The 23,834-nt window shown below is 42.4% G+C and overlaps 1 protein-coding gene across 1 annotated transcript in view; it reads right to left on the minus strand.

Moving 5' to 3' along the window:
• Nucleotides 1-23,834, minus strand: part of LOC147747319 (FRAS1-related extracellular matrix protein 1-like) — a 1,022,199-nt gene that overhangs the window by 976,907 nt on the left and 21,458 nt on the right. The window contains exons 2-3 of the mRNA XM_086953165.1: nucleotides 3,537-3,631; nucleotides 1,658-1,971 (exon numbers count right to left, since the gene is read on the minus strand). Coding sequence (XP_086809291.1) covers nucleotides 1,658-1,971; nucleotides 3,537-3,631 — 409 coding nt within the window. The remainder of the gene's footprint in view (nucleotides 1-1,657; nucleotides 1,972-3,536; nucleotides 3,632-23,834) is intronic.

Below are 23,834 nucleotides of genomic sequence, written 5' to 3' on the forward strand. Positions count from 1 at the left end.
ACTTTCTGGAATTGTCAGTAGACATTTACATTCTTCTTCCATTTCATCCTCAATTGTTTTGCAGCTCTCAAGACATGAGTAAGGAGTTGATACTGTTGGACGTTCCTCAGTCAAAAGCATGAAGCCTTTTAGGTCCGTCTGGTCTTTCCCAGGCCATTCATCATCAGCTTTTAACCTAATAAGGAAATCTTAGGCATCAGAACAACAATTCAGCTTGAGGTCTTTTTGATTAGTTGGTGCTTGGGAACAGGTATTAATCTTTTTTCAGCAGATATTACTTTACTTTTGAACATTCAGTTATAGGTCGGCCATTTAACATTTTAAGGGAGATGGTAAACTTGTTTGGGCACATTACTTGATTTGTAGGTATATTGAATAATGGTAGGTTCCAACTCATTAAAACCTTGTGCTTCTGGCATTTGAATTTTGTCTTACAACCACTTAAAGAAGATATAAATTCCCTTACACAGAGTTTCCTGTAAAATGTACCATTGTTGTGTGCTTGAATTCACTTGAGACTGTAGCTGATGATGTCAGATCTCCTGACAGGGGTTTTCTCTACTATTACTAGAATAACAAACATGACTTATTTTCATGAACACGCTATGTAATGTGTTATATATATTTGAAAGGAAACAAAATGCAACCTGGTCCTCCAAGGATGTCTTCACTTCAATAGATAATATTTTTCTAAGAGTCCCATGGATCTCTAGCTGAACCAACTTTGGCCTGCTGAGTGAAGAAGTTTATGGCATCAGCAAGGTTAACACTCAAATCTTTGGGGCCCATTCAGGCAGAGGGACTATGGTTTCTAGAGCCCTTTCAGCTGGTGTTTGGAAGGAGGACAATCTAAGATCAGCTCATTTGTGGACGATTAGTGCATTGAAAACATTACATCAAAACCGATGGCTCACATATCTTCAACAGTTGTCAATATGTTTTGAACAAGTATTATATGGCCTTTTTCTTTCAAAAAACTTCAGATATTCCTAACTACAATACTTAAAAATTGTATTAAGGAAAATTAGTTGAGTTTTATTCATCCACTGTCTTTTCAAAAAAGATAATATCCACCCTACGTAAATGAATTGTGATGAAACGTAAATATGCCTCTGTTTCAGCTCCACTTCTCTCAGCTGCTGGTCTTGAATGAAGATTTGTTGTAACAGTGAGAAAGTGTTCCTGTATTTTCTGAGGAATTTTTCTGATGTTCTTCTGTTTTCTATGTGGCTTCAGAAAAGAGGAAGTGACAAAATCTGTGGACCCTTACATTGGTTGTGGCTAGTTCTGATTGATTCTACTTGTGTGTAAGTATGTATCTGATTTATCTATAGTGCAAACATAGCCAATAGGCAGTGTAGTGATGTACAGGGCCAAAGACAAACATAAAGTCGACGAACTGTGGAAGTAGCTGATTTGTGGACTGCTAGCACATTGAGGTGTGGCAGAATTTAAAGATGTACGCCTTTAAATTTCAATCAAAAATCATCGGAAAAGTTAAGTTTTACATTTTCAGTGTCTGAAATTAAAGTTAAGCATGGTTACAAAGCACAAAAACCTTACCTCATTTCTTGATTAAATCGAGATTTGTTTTACTGTTCTAAATCTGCACTTCCTATTTTGTGTAAACTTTACACATCATTAATCTTTCCAGTACCTTTTCTCTCGTTGTTCTTTAGCTGTGATTGCCGTTCCTGCCCTCTCCTCTGCAGTTTGGGATCATCTACGACCAGTTGTCCATATGCAGGAAACAGGAACTCAGATGACAGGAGCCTCATGGTGCAGACCGTTCCTGGCCGACCTTTGTTGTATTTGAATGTTAGGAGGTTATTATCCACAGGTTTGGAGGTGACCCCTAGAAATTCTGGAACTTCTAGGTGACTTAGTCCAAAATGAACAATCCCTAATCTAGGATTCACAATCTGAACTCGAAGGAGGACAGTCTCTACAATGGTCTCGCTATCAGTGAACCTGAATGCAACAGAGATAAAGAAAAAAGAAACAAATACCACATTAATATGTACATTATGTAATGTATTTTTGGCTAAACAATCCTCTATTGTCGATGAAGTCAGAATGTATGCAGCTGTAGTGTAAGGTCTTTCTCACTAATGGGAATTATATTCTTGTGTCTGGTGTGCTCAGAACTTTAAGTAGTGATTAGAACTGAAAGGCAGTGGGTCCAAAAGTTGCTATTCTGTACGTTGGGTCTAGACCTTGTTTTATAGATTTTGATGATTCTTTTTGGTTTAATAAAGGACAACCGGTTGGCCATGTTGGCTCTAAGTTAGCTCAAAGCTTTTCAATCGTTGTGGGGTGTTTTTGCATTTGGGTGGTGATATGCAAGGCATAAGTGTTCGATTTCTCATTCTAGGGTGCATGTGGTCCATTGCCCAGTAGGTTAGGCTCAGTCGTGCGGCTGGAAAGAATCACTTGACATCTACTATATGGCTTTTTTTAATGTATTGCTAGCGTGGAGATTTTGGTGGTTTGCCTAGTGTTTTTCCTTAGAAGTGTTGCCATTTGTAGATATTGACAAGCTATTGCAATGCTAAAGGACCCCGTGAGATTGGTCAGTCGTGCCCCACATAGTGCCAGAAGGATCTGATACGTGACAGAAGACTTTCAAGATATCTAGTTGTGATCAGTACAAGGCAGGGATTACGTGCAATCATGGTCTGATGAACAAAGTGGTTATTATTTGCCCTGCAACAGATGACCTCATATACATTAATATGGCAGTAGAACACATAGGTGTGGCTTCATTTTTAAAAGGGTGGGAGTCAAGCTGAGGCTACTATGGATGATCATACAACGTAAAAGATCTTAAAGGGCACAGCAGTGTGCTGTAGAATCCTTAAAGGCTGTCTATATATATATATATATATATATGTTCAACTCCGTGATATCGCTGCAGCAGCCAAATCTATACGCCAGCTTCAGCCAACACAGACACAAACCAAATTCTTCGGCGCAAATTTTGTCTTTAATGCGTGCTATCTTGTCGCCATAACGTTTCAACTCCGAGGAGCCTTGATCACATATATATATCCAACTGTTGCCTTTGATTATAAGAGAAGGATGTAAAGAATAAGTGCATGTTTATGAGGATTGTATGGTAACTTGCAGGTATGTGATTTCCAATAGAACTGACTCAGTATTTCATTGTTGTGCAGTCAATAAAGTGATTACTAGCATCATTTGTTGTTTATAGAGTCATGAAATGGCATAACTGTGTTAGCAGTCCTTCATTAAATGTAAGTTAGAATATAAAGTCAAAGTTGGAAAAGTAACACCAGACATATTCCTTTTATAGTATGTAAAAGCTTTAGATGATCGCTCATTTTTTTAAATCACAACTATGCATTTTTAGAATAAGAGGAAATACACACCAGTAAAAGATAGTCCTATTATCATTAGGGCTGTTTATATTGGTGTACAACTGTTGTTTCAATAATTGTAGTGGAATGTGTACATATGTTAAACAAGAACAATACATTTGGCCAGAGCTCAAATATTCGTAGATAGCGCTCTACCTGTATACCCTTAGCATTACAATGTCCTCATCCAGAAGTGGGGAGCCATTATGAATGTATTTCACTTCATTAGATAGAAATTGGCAATCAAATACCTGGAAAAAACACAAAAAACATATTCACCACATTGCACATATGAATATAAATAACCAGCAGTCCCCCGTAATGTGTGAAAGACAAATTACATTTGAACCATTTTAACCTGAGAATAGCATTTTGCTAGTTGATTAGTTAGGCACATAGTCACGGGAATAGTTAATTAATTACTATTTTTTCAACAACTGTGTGCATTCGCATTTAATATCCTAGGGGAGGACATTACTAAGTAGACAGTGGTGAAAACATAACACCTACATCGTAGGTGAGGGCACCATCTTCACTCACTGATGAATAATAATGAGGGTGTGAATAGTGATCACTAAAGCAATTTTAAGAAATAGAGATGTATTTGATCAATTATAAATATACATCTCTATTTGACAATAACTCATGCGGGTTTGTTGCATTACATATAGTTCAATTATTTGTGAATAATTTATATTTTAATTATATGATTTACATTCCTTTTCACTGGTGGTAGGCCGCAATCCATGTATTCCATTGCAGTAGCACTACTGCTAATTTTGTTCACGTTTGAAAGAGTAGCACATCTTTGCACCGTGGAGTATAGATGAAATCGTCATGACAGGGGAGAATAACCTTGTTAGAAGGGAAACATCTGACAGAAGCTCTTGGAGGCATAGGGGAGGCAGCGAGAGAAAATAATAACAGAAACAAGTGGAGTCCAAGGAAATGGAGAAAGTGGAACAGAAAGAAGCAGATTACAGACACTCTTTGGGACTGTTTACTTTCATTTAATATATAAGGTTTCACTTAGGAACTGAATGAAAGCAGTGTCCCATGTGCTGTGAACAGTCAAGACTGAACTTAATATCAATGTAGAGGCAGCAGTGATTAATTAAAGAAAGCTATTACTATGTTACCAGCATTATGGGCAGCATGATAAACCCCGATCAATGTGGTAGGGATAGCCTTTGTGTTGTGAGAGGGCAACATGCTGAAGCGCTTGCACTCTATATACCGGGAGATATTGAAACGCCTGGGTGAACATACGAGTATGTAATGTGGCAGTTTATAAAGCATTACAACTCTGTAGTGAATTTTAGCATGACGTTCTTCTATGAATAAGCGTATATAAAAAATAATTGAGCAAATACTACAGAAGAAAGATCATAATTACCTATGGAAATACAAAAGATTGAAAAGCAAGAAATAATAATAAAAATTTTACACCAATAAGGATTAAGGATACTTTTAAGAGACATGATACTACATAGTTGTTAGACCTGGCATCATTGGCGTGAGTCTCCCTTCCATTTTTACTGATTGCCTCCTCTGTTTTGATATGTTTTTGCTGGTTATATGCTTTGGGCACCGTGCCACTGCTAATCAGTGCCACAGTACAAGTGCTCCTTATGTTAAATTGATTTACTAATTAGTAATTCCATGATTGGGTTATTTGATTTACTTGTCAGCACCTAGTACAGTGCACCATGTGTGCCCAGGGCTTGTAAATCAAATGCTGCTGGTGGGTTTGGAGCACTGGTTGTGCTACCTACAGAAGCAGCTTGTAAAGTGTGTCTCAGGTCTGCCATTGCAAGGCCTGTGTGCAGTCTGTGACTGCCATGTCGATTTGGCAAGTGCATCCACTTGCCAGTCCCTAAACCTTCCCTTTGCTGCATATCAGACACCCCTATGGGTGGCCTAAGGGCAGGGTGCTTTGTAAGTATAAGGTAGGACATGCCCTGGTGTGTAGCATGTCCAAACAGTAAATTACAGCCATTTTCGTTTTCTATTGCAAGGCTACCTGTTTTCCATAGGCTGGAATGGGCAGTTAGATTATTACATTCTTATAATCCTAACTGACGTTCGGTGTTTGAAAATACCACTTTTAGAAAGTAGGTATTTTCTTGCCTAACTGTCCAGGCCTACCTCTGCTAGGTTGTGTATTTCTTGTCTGGAGTTTTGAGTGACAGGGCTGGGGGATTCCAGGAGACATGCTGGGGCAGCCCAGTGGTAAATAGAGAGATCTGCATCTAGATGGGAGGGAGGAGTTACACCTGGGATTTGAATAGGGCTGGGCCTTCCCTCTACAATTCTGGTTCCACCTCCTGTGGTGTATCTGATGTCTCTGCCCTGCACTGTGAAAGGAAGGAAGGAGTCATGTACACAAAGTGCTCAGGAACTGGTTTGGACTAGGCAGAGTCCTCTCTGCCTTCAGAGAACAAAGGATTTTGGGGTATAAATATTGGGACCCAGTCCCAAGAACTTTAGATCACTTCTGGAACAATAACCAAAGGAAGCTGCAGGAGTTTGGACTACCCCTCTGCCAGTGTGCTGTTTGCTGGGTTGGCCTGCAGTGGTTTCTTCATTGCCAAGGAAAGGAGAAGGAGAAGGAACTTTTTAAGGACTTATCATCATCTTACAGAATATTCTCCAAGAGCTTAAACTTGTGCCTGCTTCCTACTGAAGTCTCAGGGACAAAGGACTTTACTACCAGCTCCCCATGTGAGTTTTCTTGCCTGGTAATTCCTTCTACAGACATTTATGTGTCGTTGGGAGCTGGAAGCGTGAAATCATCGCATCGCCGGAGAAGCGTGCTGCCGCCGCATCTCCCTGGAAGCATGCCTTCATCAAAGCTGCCTGCTGTCGCATCACCGGAGAAGCGTGACTCCATCGAGAGAGTCTCCATTGCATCACCGAAGGAGCGTGTCGCAGGGCCTGCCGTGGCTCCAAAGTACAGAGTCGTCGCAAGGCTGCCCGGATATCTACGCATCGTCGCATCAAGGGCGCCATCTTCTCGCATCGCAACCGGATCATCGCATCAAGGCGCCATCTTGCGTATCGCAACGGGCCCGCAGGTCGAGAATCTAAGCATCACCTCCGCACCGGTAGGGATTACGACGCATCCCCTACTCTGCGCAAGCATTGAGGCACGACGCATCCTTTCCCCCGGATCACAGAACCGACGCATCTCCCCTTTTGCAAGCCTTTTGTATTTTTTTGCGTTACGCATCCAAGTACTTTGTTGAGAACTTTGTTGCAATTATCATCAACTTAAACTAAGCAACTTTTATCATCTGTAAGTCAACTTTAAGTATAGTATTGTGGATTTATGTTGTTTGAGGTCTTGTGTTAAGTCTATATAAAGAATACTTATTTTTATAAAACCTGTGTTTGTGTCCATCTGTAGTGTTTTCACTGTATTGCTGTGTATATTCACAAATGCTTAACACACTGCCTCTGAGATAAGCCTGTCTGCTCGTGCCAAGCTGCCAAGGGGGTAAGCAGGGGTTATTTAGGAGTGTAATCCCCTTATCCTGACTTATAAGTAAGGGTCCCTATTTGGACAAAGGTGAATACCATTGCAAACTAGAGACCCCCAGATCTAACAATACTCTATCACCATTCATATTCACAAAACCACCAACTAAATGAATGGAATCAATAAGATCAGATTTATGGCTATTTGTAACATTAGGAATGATAGACACAGTGGCAGTTTAGAACAATGCCGCTCATTTACAGTGTTAGCTAAACTATTTTAATATGGTTGCTAAACTGTCGTACAAAGAACTTCCAGTTAGCATTTGCCATATATTGTAATGCATTATGACTTTCATGCTTTAGCATGTTTCTCCCCAACACAAAGGCCGCTTTCCCTACTGCACAGATCTGTGGTATTATGCTATCCACAACGCTGATAAGCATTTTAACATTATTGTAGATTTTCTCCTTGATATAAAAAGCAATCTGTTAACAACAATCTAATAGTTGAGCAACCCTCATCTTACAAACTCTCTCTCCTCAACACTCTCTTGTTCTTTTCAGATGCCATAAAGACATTTACTTTATGCATGCTAGGATTTAGCATTAGTAAACACTGCTTAGTAGGGCCTATGTAAAAGCTTCCCACCCCCATCAACTTTTGCATCTTTGCGATGGAACTGACAGCATGTACACTGTGTTCCCTTTCATTATAGATGCTTAAATGAAATGTTGAATATAAAGATTTACCTAATCCTTTTTTACATAATGTTTTGGGTAAGTAGTTTATCTACTTTGTTTTAAGCAATCTGCTAACCCTGGCACTTATTTGACAAATTAGTCATCACATCCCTGATTTCTAAAATAGCATGACTCTCTATCACAACTATACGTTCTCGGTTTTTGATCATTCCAAAGAATTTGGAATTATTATTGTTATTTTTTAATTATTTATTTTATCTCTTGAATGTTTGTCACTAACTACTAAAGTTTGCCTCACTCACTACAACTTAATTTTTTGAGCATCTAATAACTAGTGCTTTAATTTGAATTTTAAATGTGTCACAAATCAGTTTTAAATGCATTGTGGCTCTATGTTTGACCTTTATGTTAACAGAGTCAAGCATTAATTTTTGTTTTAACCATTCAGTTTTCTGGTTGTTTTTTTCACATCTTTTTTATATTTTGATTTAATTCCAACTCACTGGATGAAAATCTATATTAATAAAAATTGCATCTCGGAATAAAAACCCTTGTTTGCTATTATTCCACTCACCATCAAAAGCCTCAGATATGTCTACATTATTGCCAAATGGGGATGGTTTTGTGTATACACTTATGAAATGTTTTATTTGATTCGAACTATTCTCGTAAGTGTGCACTTGCCTTATTTGTGTTTAATGTTATTTATACATATACTCTCACTTTATATATGTATTAAGTATTGTATATAAATATTTCCATACTTATATCAGTGTATAAAGGTATGTATTTTTATAGAATGAGATAAGTGCTGGAGTATGAATTTAAAAAACAATGTTGTTTTACATGCACTAATTATGCTTGTGTACACACATACCCTCAGATTAGTTCCACCATCATGAGAAGTCTTAGGTCAATTTGCCTTAAGCAAGACCCACAGTCATGGTAAACATCTCCAGCACCAAGACAAATGTTAAAGAGAAAAGATCCTAGATGTAGATGTGAAGTGCACAGATGCTGTTAACATGAATGTATAGATATGTGGTATTTCTATAGCATGAACACAGTCAATATATTAAAGATACCCATAGAGGTCATACTGACCACATTTTCATACTAGAATATAGAGGCCTGCTGCACAAGATGGAAGTTTCACTGCTGAGAGCACCGATGAAGGGCTTAGATGGTGCAAAGTTCTTCTAAAATACAAAACTGTAAAAACCTCAAAGTGGAGAACAACAAAGAACTGACATGTATTATTTAAAAATCAGTAAGTTCTGATGAATCATGGGCCATCAGACAATGAATTCAAAGATGAGATTTTCTATCTACAATATTTTAAGTGACTGAAGGGGTAAATCCAGACCCGCTAAATGTTTTAGTGCTGAATTGCTTAAATGATTTGAATGACTTAATGTGTGAAGTACAGATTGTGGAAAAACAATTAACCGACCCAGTTTGAAACCTCGAAGTGGATATTTATAGCACAACAGACATTTTAGCAAACGATTTACCAGGAAACTGAACCTGTGCACTAACTATATGGGCTTGAATCCACTGAGAGCCACGTTGAGTTGTTCTGATACTGACACTCAAGCAAACAGGATGGCAGAGAGTAAACTCTACTGATTTGAGAAAAAAAAGTTTTAGCAAATTCTTGCACTTTTCTACAAACAATTGAACTGAAAAGTATTTGATATGAACTGAATATTAGTCATGTTATTTTAGAAAGAGAGCCAAACCATTCAGAGCAATTATTTAGATGGGAAACACATGCCAGAAGAGGAACTAGTTGGACTGGTGAAGTAGTGAGTTCTTGCTGATCACACATCCATGTTAAAACAAAGAGACATGCTACACCCCATCAAATGAGAAATATCTACTTTTTGTAATTCCCAAATATCTGAGTAGTATATCTGAAATGTTACACAAGTCAAACAATTCCAGGAATACTACTGGGAATGTCATGTGACACTTGTATCTGTTAGCTGTAATACTTAATATACTCACAAATGCAATTCACTAACTTCCTGGGTGAGCTCTTGGGCCATGTCTGCCTTATCTTTTATCTGCTGAGTTCTCCACCACAAGCACATATTAGTCCACACAGAGTTATATGGTTTTGGTGTTAACATGGGAAGTACTAGGTGGAGTGGCAAATTAAAGGAGAACATCTACTACAAAATGGGTGGAGTAAAGGGAAAGATAAGGAGAGATACATTGAGGCTCTTGCAATACAAAAGCACAATGTCAAAAGAGTAAGCCAGTCTCATGTTTTTAATTTCACTCAGAAGTAATTGTTTTTTTTCTGTTAAAACATATTTATTGATGTTTAATTCAATACAAAGTTCATACCATACAAAACAATAGTACAGTAACTGTAAGGCATGAAAATGAAAGAGATTACATTAAGGATATTTGTACTGTAACTTTCATCAGTGTAATTGAACAGTCAAATGACTATGGAAACCAAGAAGGGCTATTATACAAAATATAAAACAAACGGTATATGTCTTATTATCTATTACAGGTGTTAATATACACCACATGTTAGATAGAAGTATTGTACAGTCTTTATGGCTACATACTAATGAGGAATGTCCACGTCTAAGAAAAATAATTAATTCCCACCAAGCATTAACTGATAATAATTGTGCATCTTTCCAGCTTGAAGTATTTGATTTATTAGTAGAGACAAGGAAATCAAAAAGTTTACAGTCAGAAGGAGAAAATACAGTTGTAAAAGCATGAGATTTGTAGATTAACACTGGAAATTAAGAATGGACTTGGATATCAAAAAGCTGAGTAATAATATTCCAAACATCAGTCCAAAATGTAAAAGCAATAGGGCAGTCCAGCTGTATATAGAGGCTTTATAATTTCAATAATTTGGTGTATCCAACAAAGTAGCTTTGAACAATTTAACTGGGGACCAAAACCATTGGTATAAGGGATATATATTAGTTTGTATAAGAGTAGCAGGGAGATAAGTGACAATATTAGATGACACAGTTGATTTCCACTGTACAGTAGACAATTGGCTATTTATGTGCAAAGACTACTTTTTAGATAAAACCATAAAAGGGAGAGGATCAGCAGTAAGTTTTTTAAACACTTTAAATGCTGTGTGTTCTGACTCGCTAAACAGACTGAGACAAAATTCCATTGTAGGTATGTTTGCAGAAGGTAGTGAATTAGATTAGGTATTGAGAATGGCCATACATAATAATCCATATTTATGAAAATAAGACAGGGGAAGGTGATACTTAATGCTTATCAAATGAATAAAACAGAGTCTTCACAGATATCACTAAGATAAAAAAGGCAGCCTTATCCCTAGGAGCTCCAGGAAATAATGGTTTATTAAGTTTGAAGATGGGATTAAACCAGAGTGAAACTTTTAAGATGCATTCATTATAGTAGCAAAGTGTCTGTGAAAAGACAGGAGGGAAAGTTTAGAGGCGGCAAGAATGGGCAAGGTTTAAACTACTTTGGTGTTGGCCATTGTCAGAAAGGCAGGCAAAGGAAATGATTTATTGTTCCACATAAATGTAGTAATTAATTTATAGAGTTTGTTAAAGAAACTAGAGGGACTTCAAAATGGTAACTTGGATAAATTGCAAAGAGTTTGCAGGCTAATAGCCATTTTAAGCACTTCAATATGATCCCATCAATTTAGATGAAGGGCTGATCATTTATCTAATTTCTTGTCTGTAGTAGCCAACATTTTAGAGTAGTTCATTTCAATTGTGGTTTTAATAGAGTTAGCAAAAGTAATATCCAAATATTTTAGGCTTAACGGTGGCCATAAAATGTTTGTATTTGTAACATTGTAGAATTGCATCAAATATTTAGTAGAACAAGGAATAATCAAATATATCAGCATATTGACGAATAATATGAAGTATAATAGGCTGGGAAGTGACAGGGTGATTTATATATATAGCAGAACATCATCATCATAAGCAGAAACCTTTAAAAAAGTATCTTTCAAAACAACTCCATTATATTGCTGGTCGATCAGGAAAGAGCATAAGAGAGGTTAAATAGCAATAAGGCATCATAGGGGAGATAAAGGACATCCATGGCAAGTTCCTCTATATAAATTGAAGGAAGTAGAAATGGTTCCGTTGATATAAATGAAAGCAGATGTGGCTGAATACATGCTTTAATCATTTTCATAAAAGTGGGTCCAAAAGGAAACAAAACCAGTGTTTTACACACAAATTGCCAATTCGCCTTACCAAACACTTTCGCCGCATCCAAAGCCAACAATCCTATAGGATTTCCGAGTTCCTTAGCAGAAAATTTACGATGGCATTAAAGATGAGAATTATGTGCAGCCAATATATCTTTCATAAAGCCAGTCTGGTCTGGTTTTATAATTGAAATAAGTAGGGGTGTCAGTCTATTAGCTTAGATTTTGGCGTATATTTTTTAATCTTGTTTAATTAGGAATATTGGATTATAATTAGAAACTAAAGTCGGGTCTTTATCCGATTTTGGAAGAAAAATGATAGTGGCTTTATTAAAAGATTTACCCAACATAGAAGTATTCTGAAACTCTGTGAATTAGGAAAGTACAATGGGGAAAGTAGGGACTCAAAAGATTGATAGATTTTGGCTGGAATACCATTTGGTCCGGGCAACTCACTAAAATTTTGTGATTTGATTCCAAAATAATCTCATGAATATCAACAGGGTTTTCTAATGTAAGTCTATCAGCATTACAAAGTTGAGGTAAATGGCTCTCTCCAAGGAATGTAGTAATGGCATCATCTTAGAAGCTTGTAGGCTTATGATATAGATAGGTATAACAAGATTTTTTAAATCCTTTGTTATCTCTTCTGTGATACTAAGCAGAGCACCATTATGTTTCTTAACAGCTAGTATTTGAGTTTTGTGTTTTTTATATGTATGTAGTTAGCTAAGAGGCATCCAGATGTATTTGAGTTAAAGAGGAAGTTGGATTTTACTTTAGATATAAGTAACCCTGCTCTTTTGCTTACAAATTATTGTATTCACATCCTACCTTTAGAAGTTGAGATTTGTATGTATTAGTCTATGAAGAGCTAAAAAGTCTTATAAGATCAGTTATCTGTTTTTCTAATACATTTTAATTTTCATAATGGATATAGTGGTGCCTCAGATATATGTTTGAATGCATCCCAATTAATAATTTTAGGCATGTCCTCATGATTATTATTTAGAGAATAATATATGACAAAAGACAAAGTCATGAAATTATCTGGTTTGAGAGCTATATCAGACTTCATCCTTCATCTATGCTTAGTAGGGCAGGACTTTGTTACAGTCAAATAGAAGGAAATTAATGCATGGCCAGTGAATGTCGTAGGTTCAGTAATCATGTGACATAGGTGGCAAGAAGACAGTAGGTAATGAATCCTACAGAAGTTGAAATGTGGATTAAAAAAGAAAGTAGATTCTTTATCTATACCATGTGCTAGTCTCCAGAAATCAATCAAGTTGAAAAAATGATTTCAAAAGGGATAAGGATTTAGAGGGTTTGGCTGTGAATGTAATAGACAAGGTGAACATTGTCCAACTTTACTATTTCAGTTGTACTATGTTCCCGAAAAGAAATGCCATCTAATGAGGGAGTGTAGATGTTAACAAGGTTCAGAATGTATTTTTCTACTTTAATTTGTGCATAGATATATCTACCATCAGAATCATGATGGTGAGTTAATAATAGTGTCTGTAATTTATGTGCAATAAGAACAGCCACTCTATTTTAGAGTCCCATAGCAAGAGATGAAACAATATCTCCTACCCATCCCCTAGACATGTCATGCAAAATGTTATCATTATTATGGGTTTCCTGCAAGATTTAAATATTCTAAAATGTTATGTCTCTTGACTGGATGCCGTAAACCTTTAACATTAAAAGAAACAACAACTGGTTTATGTTGATGAGCCATAGGAAGATAAAGTGAGATAATAAACATGAGAAAATGAAAGGACAGTGTAAAGAAAGTAGCCCATATAAAAGAAGACAACATGACAAACAACCCAAAAGAGGACAAAGACGAAGACCGCAAATCAATTGAAACATTAGAGACAGTGGAATAACACAATATTGAACACACTGCATGTACCCCTTATGTTAACAATATAACCTAAAAATGCTGAGGTAAATAATATTTAGCCAGCAGAATTTGAAGGATATGTGTCCATGACAATGTGATAATGCTGGTCTTAGAACTGTATCAAATCTGAGGGGGAGGAGAAAGTTTGGAGACGTCATTTTTCAAAATATGCATTATAGAAGGGTCAAAAGGCAAAAGGCCATATTTTTTTCCTGATTCTTTCAATCTTGGTCATATATCTGAGAAATTTCGACAAAGTTACACTGTTTCCTTTGCAAAATCCTGATGAATAATGTACCTTATTACCCCTCAATATTAGGCTTTCTGATAAGATAATGATGAAGATGCCATCAAACTTTAAAGATGATTTGTCTGGGTTTGGTTGGATGAGGCTGGTCTTAGAACTGTATCAAATCTGAGGGGGAGGAGAAAGTTTGGAGACGTCATTTTTTTAAATATGCATTATAGAAGGGTCAAAAGGCAAAAGGCCATATTTATTTCCCGATTCTTTCAATCTTGGTCATATACCCCTCAATATTAGGCTTTCTGATAAGATAATGATGAAGATGCAATCAAACTTTAAAGATGATTTGTCTGGGTTTGGTTGGATGAGGCTTTTGGTGAGAAGGAATACGGCGGGCTTTGTCAATTTCAAATCTTTCAGGAAACTTAAGATTGAGCAGTTTACGAAATGTGGATTCCAAGCAGAGACAACAGCTTTGGCCTTTTGGAACACTAGAAACTTGTAAATTGTATTGTCGGTTTCTATTTTTCAGGTCAAGGAATGTTGTTTGGATAGGAGGAAACTGATGTACAAGTGGAAACATAGCTACAATGGCTTTAGTATTATGACAAATTTCGATCTCGTTATCTACTACCTGTGAGAAGTTGGCCTGGTATGTGATGCTCACTAATTCTACTGATCACCTTGTACCATGCCAAGCAACCCTAATGATGATTGGTTGTAAGTCAACCTTATAGACCAGTTATCCTAGTGGTAACGTGGACAAAGCAGTCTTAGGCTAAACTCTGAAAGGCATGTGAAGCCAGCTGTATTACCATACACAACCCCCTTGAATACCAAATGAAAGGACACCACACAGATATATATTGAAAATATATATATATTTATTAACTACAAATATCCCCTGAACTCTTTGGGCCCGATGTAGGTAGGCCGTTACCGATCGGTAACGGCCGAAAATACCGATTTTGGGCCCTTACCGATCGGTATACTGCCATCGAGATGTAGGGCAAAGAAAAACGTAAAAATCGGTACAAATACCGAATCGGAATGACTACCGAATCGAAAATAATCCGATACGTACATACCGCGAATCGGAAATGTAACGAATCGGTAACATACCGATTCGGATAAAAAGACCGATTCGGTCCATGTACCGAATCGGTAGTGACACCGAATCGGAAAATATCCGATTCGGACCATGTACCGAATCGGTAGTGACACCGAATCGGAATTATTCCGAATCGGTCCATGTATCGATTCGGTAGAGACAGCGAATCGGAAATAAGCCGATTCGGATAACCTACCGAATCAGTAGAATCACCGAATGGGAAAATCCCCGATTCGGACAGATAGGGAGATGTAGGGAAGCACAGAAATACCGATTTTGGCTCTAAATCGGGTTTTTTCACTCGGTATTTACCATGGATTACAATCAGGTGGTAACCAACTCCAACCCATAAAAATAGACCCAAAATGCATTGCAACTTGCAGGATGGCAGCTTTTTATGTCATTGCAAGGTGGCTACGGCTACAGCAGGAAGGACAGAGGGAATGGCAAAGAGAGGAACAGGTCTACAGACAGAGGATCACCTTGTTCATGCTCACAGAGGCAGAGATCCTACAGAGGTAAAGGCTGGACTCAGACACCATTCTGGAGCTCATCAGGGACCTCAAACCACTGTTGGACCACTCCACCCCAAGGGCACACGCCATCCCAGCGCACGTCCAGGTGCTATGCAGCTTACACCTGCTTGCGTCTGGCAGCTATCAAAGTGGAGTTGCAGCGGTAGGAGGGGTGACCCAGAGCAGCCTGTCAAGGTTCTTCCACACATTCCTTGATGCCATGATACACAGGATGGACCAATACATCTCTTTCCCTGCAACCCACGCAAAACTGGTGCAAACTAAAGCTGACTTCTACCAGATGGCACAATTTCCCCAAATCATTGGCTGCATAGATGGCACGCACATTCCGATTTGCCCCCCAGCTGACACAGAATACATATACCGCAATCGGAAGTCTACGCACACCATCAACGTTCAGGTGATCTGCAATGCGAAGTGCACCATCACAGACCTGGTAGCAAAATTCCCAGGGAGTACCCACGACTCCTACATTTTTCAACAGAGCGGCATCTATGCACGGCTGATGGCTGGCGAATTTCGTGAAGGATACCTCCTAGGTGAGACACATCATCAGACCCCCATAACACAAAGTAGCTAAGTGTAATACATGTATGCATGTGAGTAATGTTACCCCTTTTCCTTCTAGGCGACAGTGCATATGCCCTCCGCTCATTCATACTCACCCCCTACCTCAACCCCTCCACACCCAGCCAAAGGAGGTATAACCGGGCCCACAAAAGCTCAAGGAATGTAGTTGAACGGACCTTTGGCATCTGGAAAAGTAGATTCAGATGCCTGCACAAGAGTGGAGGTGCAAGGCAGTATACCCCCATCACCTGCTGCAAGATCATAGCTGTCTGTGCAATGTTGCACAACCTTGCGGTGAAGAAGGGCACTGAGGTGGAGTTGTCTGACTACGAGGACCATGACGACGACGATGCTGTGCCACAAACACAACCTGCTGGGGTGTCTACGCCAAGTGATGGCAGATACAGACGTGAGAAGATTACAGAAAACTATTTCTGAGTGAGTACAGATGCACAGACAGGTAAATGGTTGTGAGGAAAAGCAAATTTTAATAATGTTGCAACACCGTTACTGCACTGATGTGCAACAAAAGAAAATGTCAATGTAAAGAAAACAAATGTCAAAGGTCCGGGTTGCCTCACCCGCCCTGGCAAGCCTACTTTTTGCTGCGCTTAGCAGCCCCACTGGGGTGTGCCTCACCCCCTTCCGCATGTCCTGCGGCTTCTGCAGAGCGCCTGGTGCTCCGGCGCGGCTCCGACACAGCGCTGGCCGGGCTGCTGCGGCTGCTGCTGTCCCCAGCCTCCCCCAGGTCCAGGGCTGGATTGGCCGCAGTGTTGGAAATGATCATTGCCTCCATGGCTGTTGTTATGCGGGCCATTCCCCTGGTGACCTCAGCGGTGTTCTGTGTCAAGCTTGCCTCCATATTAGCCCCACGTTGGCACAGTTGCGCGGTAGCAGCAGCAAGGCGGCTAATAGATCGGTTGTGCTTGCGGGCATCCCGCCTGCGCGAGTGCTCGTGCTCGTCAAGTCTCCCGCATAGCTGTGTGATGGCTGTGGTCAGCCTGCCAAGACCTGCAGCAACTTCCTTATTTGTGTCAACAAAAGCCTTAAACCCTTGCACCATCTCGCCCATCTGCAGGTTGTGCTGGCGGAGCTGGCGCTGGCAGGCCATGATGGACTTTGCCTGCATGCGCTGGATTTTGACCATGCTGCCTTCAAGCCCCTGGAAGATGCTGCCCTCCCGTGCCGGAGGTGCAGTGCTGGAAATGGCACGCCTCCGGGAACTGCTGCTGCCGCCCTGCTGTGTGGGCTGGGGTGCCACTGGTGTTGTTGTGGTGGTGGCTGGGGCCTGACCCGCTGCTCCCTGGATAGGGTTGAGTGGAGCCACAACCATACTCCTGGCAGGAGATGTGGTAGGTGCAGGGTGGGCCGTTGTCGGAGAGTTCTCAGGGGAGAACAGCAATGGGGGTGTGCCAGACATTTGTGGGGAGTGAAGGAATGCGTAGTCAAGTACCAGGTCTCCCTCATTTTCCTGGCCAATGGTGTTGTCCTCCTCCTCCTCCTCCTCCAGGGCAGCCTGACTTGTGCTAGGCCCTGCCACGGCACTGGAAGTTGGTGCTGGTGCTGGTGCCTCAGTAGCCTGTGCTCCTCCGCCTGATGGTGCCCCTAGGTATAAAGAAGCATTTGTGAATTGAGTGCCGATGTATTACAGTCACTACAATTAAAGCATTGCACATGTCCTTGCATATCCTTTGAATGTGTTCCACTGTTTTCTATATTGTGGTTCTGCACTGCCATATTTTGCCAACATCTGCTGACTACATTTACCATGATGCTTTTCTCTTGTATGTTGGTTACAGTACTGGGCTGGGGTTTGGCTGTGCATTGTGTCTAAAGGGGAGGTGTGTGGTAGGGTGTGTCATGATGCGCATGCTTCTTACCTGTAGCTGTAGCTCTGGCTGAGCTATCCAGGGTCCCGATTCCTGTCACACTCTCCCTCTCGATGGTGCTGGACACCAGTTCCTCCAGCTCAGTGAGGGGTGGCGCCGGGTTCCTGCCTCCACCAGTCAGTGCAGCTTGCCTCTGCAGCTCAGCCATTTTGCGTTTTGTCAGGCTGCGGATGTCATAAAATCGTTTTTTTAGGTCATCTAGGGTCCTGGGGGTGACACCAACTGAGTTGACCTTCTCAGCAATCTCGCTCCAGAGCCTCCTCTTCGTGCTGTCCGGCACAGTGAGGGACAGCCTCCCAAAGAGCTGCCTGTGCACCCTCACCACCTCCTCCACCAACACCTGCAGCTCCATGGTACTAAACTTGGGCTTTCTCTTGTGGCCAGCCTTCTGGCTCTCACTGCTGCTTGCCATCTTTCTATCACAGTGCTCTGGCTCCTGCTTCCACTGCTGCTCACTGTGAATGTTCAGCTCAGGCTGCCTCTCCAGAAAGTTCTTAATGAGCTGCACCTGCCTGGGTAGCCACTCCCTGCTTGGGTGGGGGAGGGTGGATCCACCTCATTGGCTGTTTCGGATTTTACCGATTCGGATTTTACCGATTCGGATTCTAACGAATCGGGTTTTGCCGATTCGGATTGTTCAATGCATTCCTATGGGCATTTTGGCCATGGGGGTGTATTTCGAACTCCGATTCGGTAATTGCCGAATCGGTATTTGCCGATTCGGCATTTTCCGATTCGGTGGTAGCCGATTCGGTACATTCCGATTCGGTCCGTGCCGATTCGGTACGTATCGAATCACAATACCGATGACGAACGAATCGTTTTTTTTTTCCTACATCTCGTTTTCCGATTTCAGAATACCGATTCGGTGCGCCTCGGTATTTTGAAATCGGAAAAACCGATTTACCTACATCGGGCCCTTTATGAGCACAGAAGCACAAGCGTTAAACAAAACACAACACAGTTTAAAATACACAAAAGTTGCACAATATGGATGAGCCCTAGGGGCCACCTAAACCATATACTAAGAAAGTGGTATAAGAGATACCAATCTAGGATGAAACAGGCCTAGGGCCTTGGGAATCGCTGGAGCTGTTCGGGACTAGCAGTGACTAAGTCGGGAAAGGCCCGCGGGATTCGGGTGCAGTGTTTAAAGTGCACGCACTCACCAATACAAAGTCTATGGTGCGTAAAAGTTAGAAAGTTAGATAGTTAGGAACCTTCCGAGTGACCAAGAAAGCTGAAACTTGAGACACAGGCCCTGGAGGTGTGTACCAGTGTGGGAACACTGGCGTTGCTGAGTTACCTCACCCACAGGAAGCGGGTGCATAGGGTCGAAGTAGTGTCGGGTTTCGTCACGCTGGTCGATGGTGCTTGGAGCTGAAGATGCTGCAGGCGGCTCGATGTGAAGAGTTCCGGTGGATCCAAGGATGGATCTGAAGTTGTGAAGACCTGAAAGCAGAGGAGACAATGTTCAAAGTCACTAGCCAGTGACTACTGTGGAACCAGATTGGAACCAGGCGATGTCGGGTGCAAACAAGCGTTGAGGTATAGCTTCTCTCTGCAGCCACGTGGACACCGGGGGTCGAGGACGTCCAGGAGTTGGTCACAAGCTGTCCCACACATGCTTCTCGCTGTTGGCGGTATTGGCAACTTGATTGGAGTAAACAGGCCTTGGCTAATGCAAGCCACGCAGGAATCGAAAAAGGCTTATCACTCGGACCAGCAAGGTCAGAGCGGAAGCTCCCTTTTACAGGAGCGAGGGCAAGTCTTGAGCAACCAGACCTGCTGTGTACTTTGTCGGTTTTGTCACCAAGATGGCCGCTGACCACGTGGCTAGTGGCCGGGATGGCGCGTCAAGTGGCACAATGCAAAAGGGCCCCACGCAGATCGTGGAGATGCTGGGGGGCTGATATTCGGTGCAAAGGCTGCTCGGTGGTGGGGGTTCTCAGTCCCCAAAGCACAACGTCGAGGGTGCCTCTGATGCTGCGCAGTCAGATTTTCGAGTGTCTTCCAAGAGGTCCGGTCCCACGTCTCTCGGTGCCTCCACGGGTCCCTTCTTTGCAGGGACTGTGGATCGGGCTGTGAAAAGTCTCGGAGTCTGGGTCTTGTCAGGCTCTGGGCTCGGGCTCTGGCGGGAGGCGGCGGCAAAGCAGACGTCGAGTTGCTGGTTGGTACCTGTGTTCACAGGGTGGCCACTCCTAGGCCACAAGGGAGATGCTCTTCAGTCTTCTGTGCAGCAGAATGTCGAAGTCCAGTCGTCTTCTTCGTTTAAAGTTGGTTCAGGATGATCTGAGGTGCTCTGGCGCTGCTCCCACTCTTATTCCCAATCTGAGGGGTGGATCACCTGCTAGGTCCCTCCTCTGGGTGGGTCCCCCCTCCTCTGGGTGGGACCAGGAAGGGGGGCGGTTACACCCCCTTTCCTTTGTCCAGCTCCTCGCCAAGCCTGGGTCTGGAAAGTCCCAGGACCGGTTTGGACTGGCTTAGGCACGGGGACACCTTGTGTGCCCCGGGCATGTCTCAATCTATTCAGCCCTGTCCTACCCAATACACAAAATCCTGTCTGGGGTGGTGCTCGCACCTCCCAAGGCAGGAAACCCTTTGTCCAAGCCTCCCTCGCTGGAAGGACTCCCAGCAGCAGGAGGTCAGACTTGTATCTGTGGTGGCAGCGTCCATTTTGTGACGCTGAGGCTCTGGTTAACTTTAACCGGGGTTAAGGCTACACACATGTTGTGTCCCTCTAGAAGGGTGGAATGCTATCCCCGTCGACAGAACTGTCGAGGGGATAGTACTCCAAATCGTATAACACCTTACTCGACATGTTTTGATAAAGCCAAACCAAAGTTAGCATATAACTGCGAGGATTATAATGCACTTAAGAGTATATGGTATGGCAATATCCCGGAACAGCTAAGGGAGTGGTTCCCGACAGCTGCAGACAGGCTCAGCTCATGCTAGAGCACCATCTCACATATTTCCAAGCACTCTGCCTCCAGGATTGATGAGGCCTTCCATAGGAGTGGCTGATAGGAACATATGTGTCCAGTTAAGGTTAGATATAGGGATACTATATCTAAGTAAGAGGTGATTACACCAACTTACCCCAGCTGAGTGATCAGCCAGTTGTGTCAAATATGGAGGCCAGGCCAGGGGTGGCACAATACATGCTGCAGCTCCCTGGTAGGCCTTGGAAACACCTATGCCCTGGGTACCTAGGGTACACTGTTACAGGGGCCAATAAGGTAAACCAGTTCCAATTCGTAATGCACCTAGGATGCATTGTCAGCAATTTAGAGAGAGAACAGCAGGCTGTGGGTCTGATTAGCAGGCCCACAGCCACATTAAGTCATAAACCAGTGAAGCAAAAAGCAAAAATTTGGGGTGACCATAGGATAGCAGACCCTACTCTCCTACACAACCCCCCCCCCCAAACGCAGGGACATTAGACTAACCTTGACCAGTTGTGTCTTCATGTTCTAAGTGGAAGTACCTGGAGAGACCATCTGCGTTGCCATGGTCAGTCCCTGGGCGGTGCTCCACTGTAAAGTCCATCCCCTGTAGGGAAATGGACCACCTGAGTAGTTTGGGGTTTTCACCCTTCATCTGATTAAGCCATAAGAGGGGCTTATGGTCGGTCTGAATCTTGAAGTGAGTGCCAAACAAGTAGGGTCTCAACTTCTTCAGGGCCCACACCACAGCAAAGGCCTCCCTCTCAATAGCTGACCAACGTTTTTCTCTGGGGGTCAGCCTTCTGCTAATAAAAGCAATGGGCTGGTCTTGACCATCTACATTAAGCTGTGAAAGCACTGTTCCCACTCCCAACTCAGAAGCATCTGTTTGGACAATGAACTCTCTTGAGTAGTCAGGACGCTTCAGGATAGGTGCAGAGCACATGGCCTTCTTCAGGTCATCAAATGCCTTTTGACAGTTTACTGTCCACTGAACCTTTTTGGGCATCTTCTGGGATGTCAGATCTTTAAGAGGAGTCACAATGGACCCATAGTTCTTAACAAACTTCCTGTAGTACCCAGTCAGGCCCAAGAAAGCTCTGACCTGAGTCTGGGTAGTTGAAGGGGACCAGTCTTTGATGGTCTGGATCTTACTCTCCAGTGGTTGAACTTGGCCTCCACCTACAAGGTGGCCCAGGTATACAACCTTGCTCTGCCCTATCTGGCACTTTGTTGCCTTGATAGTGAGGCCTGCCTTTTGCAGAGCCTCAAGCACTTCCTTCAGGTGGACCAGGTGATCCTCCCAGGTGGAGCTAAAGACAGCAATATCATCCAGATATGCTGCGCAAAAGTCATCCAACCCAGTAAGGACTTGATGCACCAACCTTTGGAAGGTGGCAGGTGCATTTTTCAAACCAAAGGGCATCACCACAAATTGATAATGCCCACTAGGGGTAGAAAATGCAGTCTTGGCTTTAGACTCCTCAGCTAACCTGATTTGCCAGTAGCCAGCTGTCAAGTCAAATGTGCTCAAATATTTGGCAGAAGCCAACTTGTCAATGAGCTCATCTGCCCTTGGAATAGGGTGTGCATCTGTCCTGGTGACAGCATTGAGTCCTCTGTAATCCACACAGAACCTCATCTCTCTCTTGCCATCTTTGGTGTGAGGTTTGGGGACCAGAACCACTGGGCTAGCCCAGGGGCTCTCTGAAGGCTCAATGAAACCTAATTCCAGCATATTTTGCACCTCAGTCTTTATACAGTTTCTGACATGGTCAGGTTGCCTGTAAATCTTGCTTTTTACAGGAAGACTGTCACCAGTGTCCACCACATGGGTACACCAGTTAGTCTGACTGGGTGTCAAGGAGAACATATGCCTGTATGCCTGCAGAACTTGTCTACAGTCATTTTGCTGATGTTCAGTGAGGTTGCCATCTAAGGCCACACCATCAACTGAGCCATCCTCAGGGTTCTGAGAGAGCAGGTCTGGGAGAGGGTCACTCTCTTCCTCCTGTCCCTCATCTGTAGCCATGAGCAAGCCCATGTCTTCCCTGTTGACATATGCCTTCAGTCTGTTGACATGGAGCACCCTGTGGGGGCTCCTGGGAGTTCCTAGGTCCACTAAGTAGGTAACCTCTCCCTTCTTCTCCAGAATTGTATGGGGTCCAAACCATTTGTCTTGGAGTGCTGCTGGGGCCACTGGCTCCAACACCCATACCTTCTGTCCTGGCTGAAACTCAACCAAGACAGCCTTTTGGTCATGCCAAGCTTTCTGTAATTCATGGCTGGCCTCAAGGTTTTTGGATGCCTTTTCCATGTACTCAGCCATCCTGGAGCGGAGACCAAGTACATAGTCCACTATGTCCTGTTTAGGCTTTTTGAGAGGTAACTCCCATCCTTCCTTCACTAGACATAGGGGTCCTCTTACAGGGTGCGCAAACAACAATTCAAAGGGGCTGAAGCCAACCCCCTTTTGAGGGACCTCTCTGTAAGCAAACAAAAGGCAGGGTAGAAGGATGTCCCATCTTCGCCTGAGCTTCTCAGGTAATCCTTTGATCATACCCTTTAGGGTCTTGTTAAATCTTTCAACAAGCCCATTACACTGTGGATGGTAAGGAGTGGTGAACTTGTAGTTGACACCACATTCCTTCCACATAGCTGTCAAATATCCTGACATGAAGTTGGCACCTCTGTCAGATATTACCTCCTTAGGAAACCCCACTCTGGAGAAAACTCCAAGTAAGGCCCTGGCCACAACAGGAGCTGTTGTGGTCCTAAGTGGAATTGCCTCTGGGTACCTGGTGTCATGGTCCACCACCACCAGTATGAATCTGTGCCCAGATGCTGTAGGGGGATCCATT

Source organism: Lissotriton vulgaris, chromosome 1_1, assembly GCF_964263255.1.
Source record: "Lissotriton vulgaris chromosome 1_1, aLisVul1.2, whole genome shotgun sequence".
Lineage (NCBI taxonomy): Eukaryota > Metazoa > Chordata > Amphibia > Caudata > Salamandridae > Lissotriton > Lissotriton vulgaris.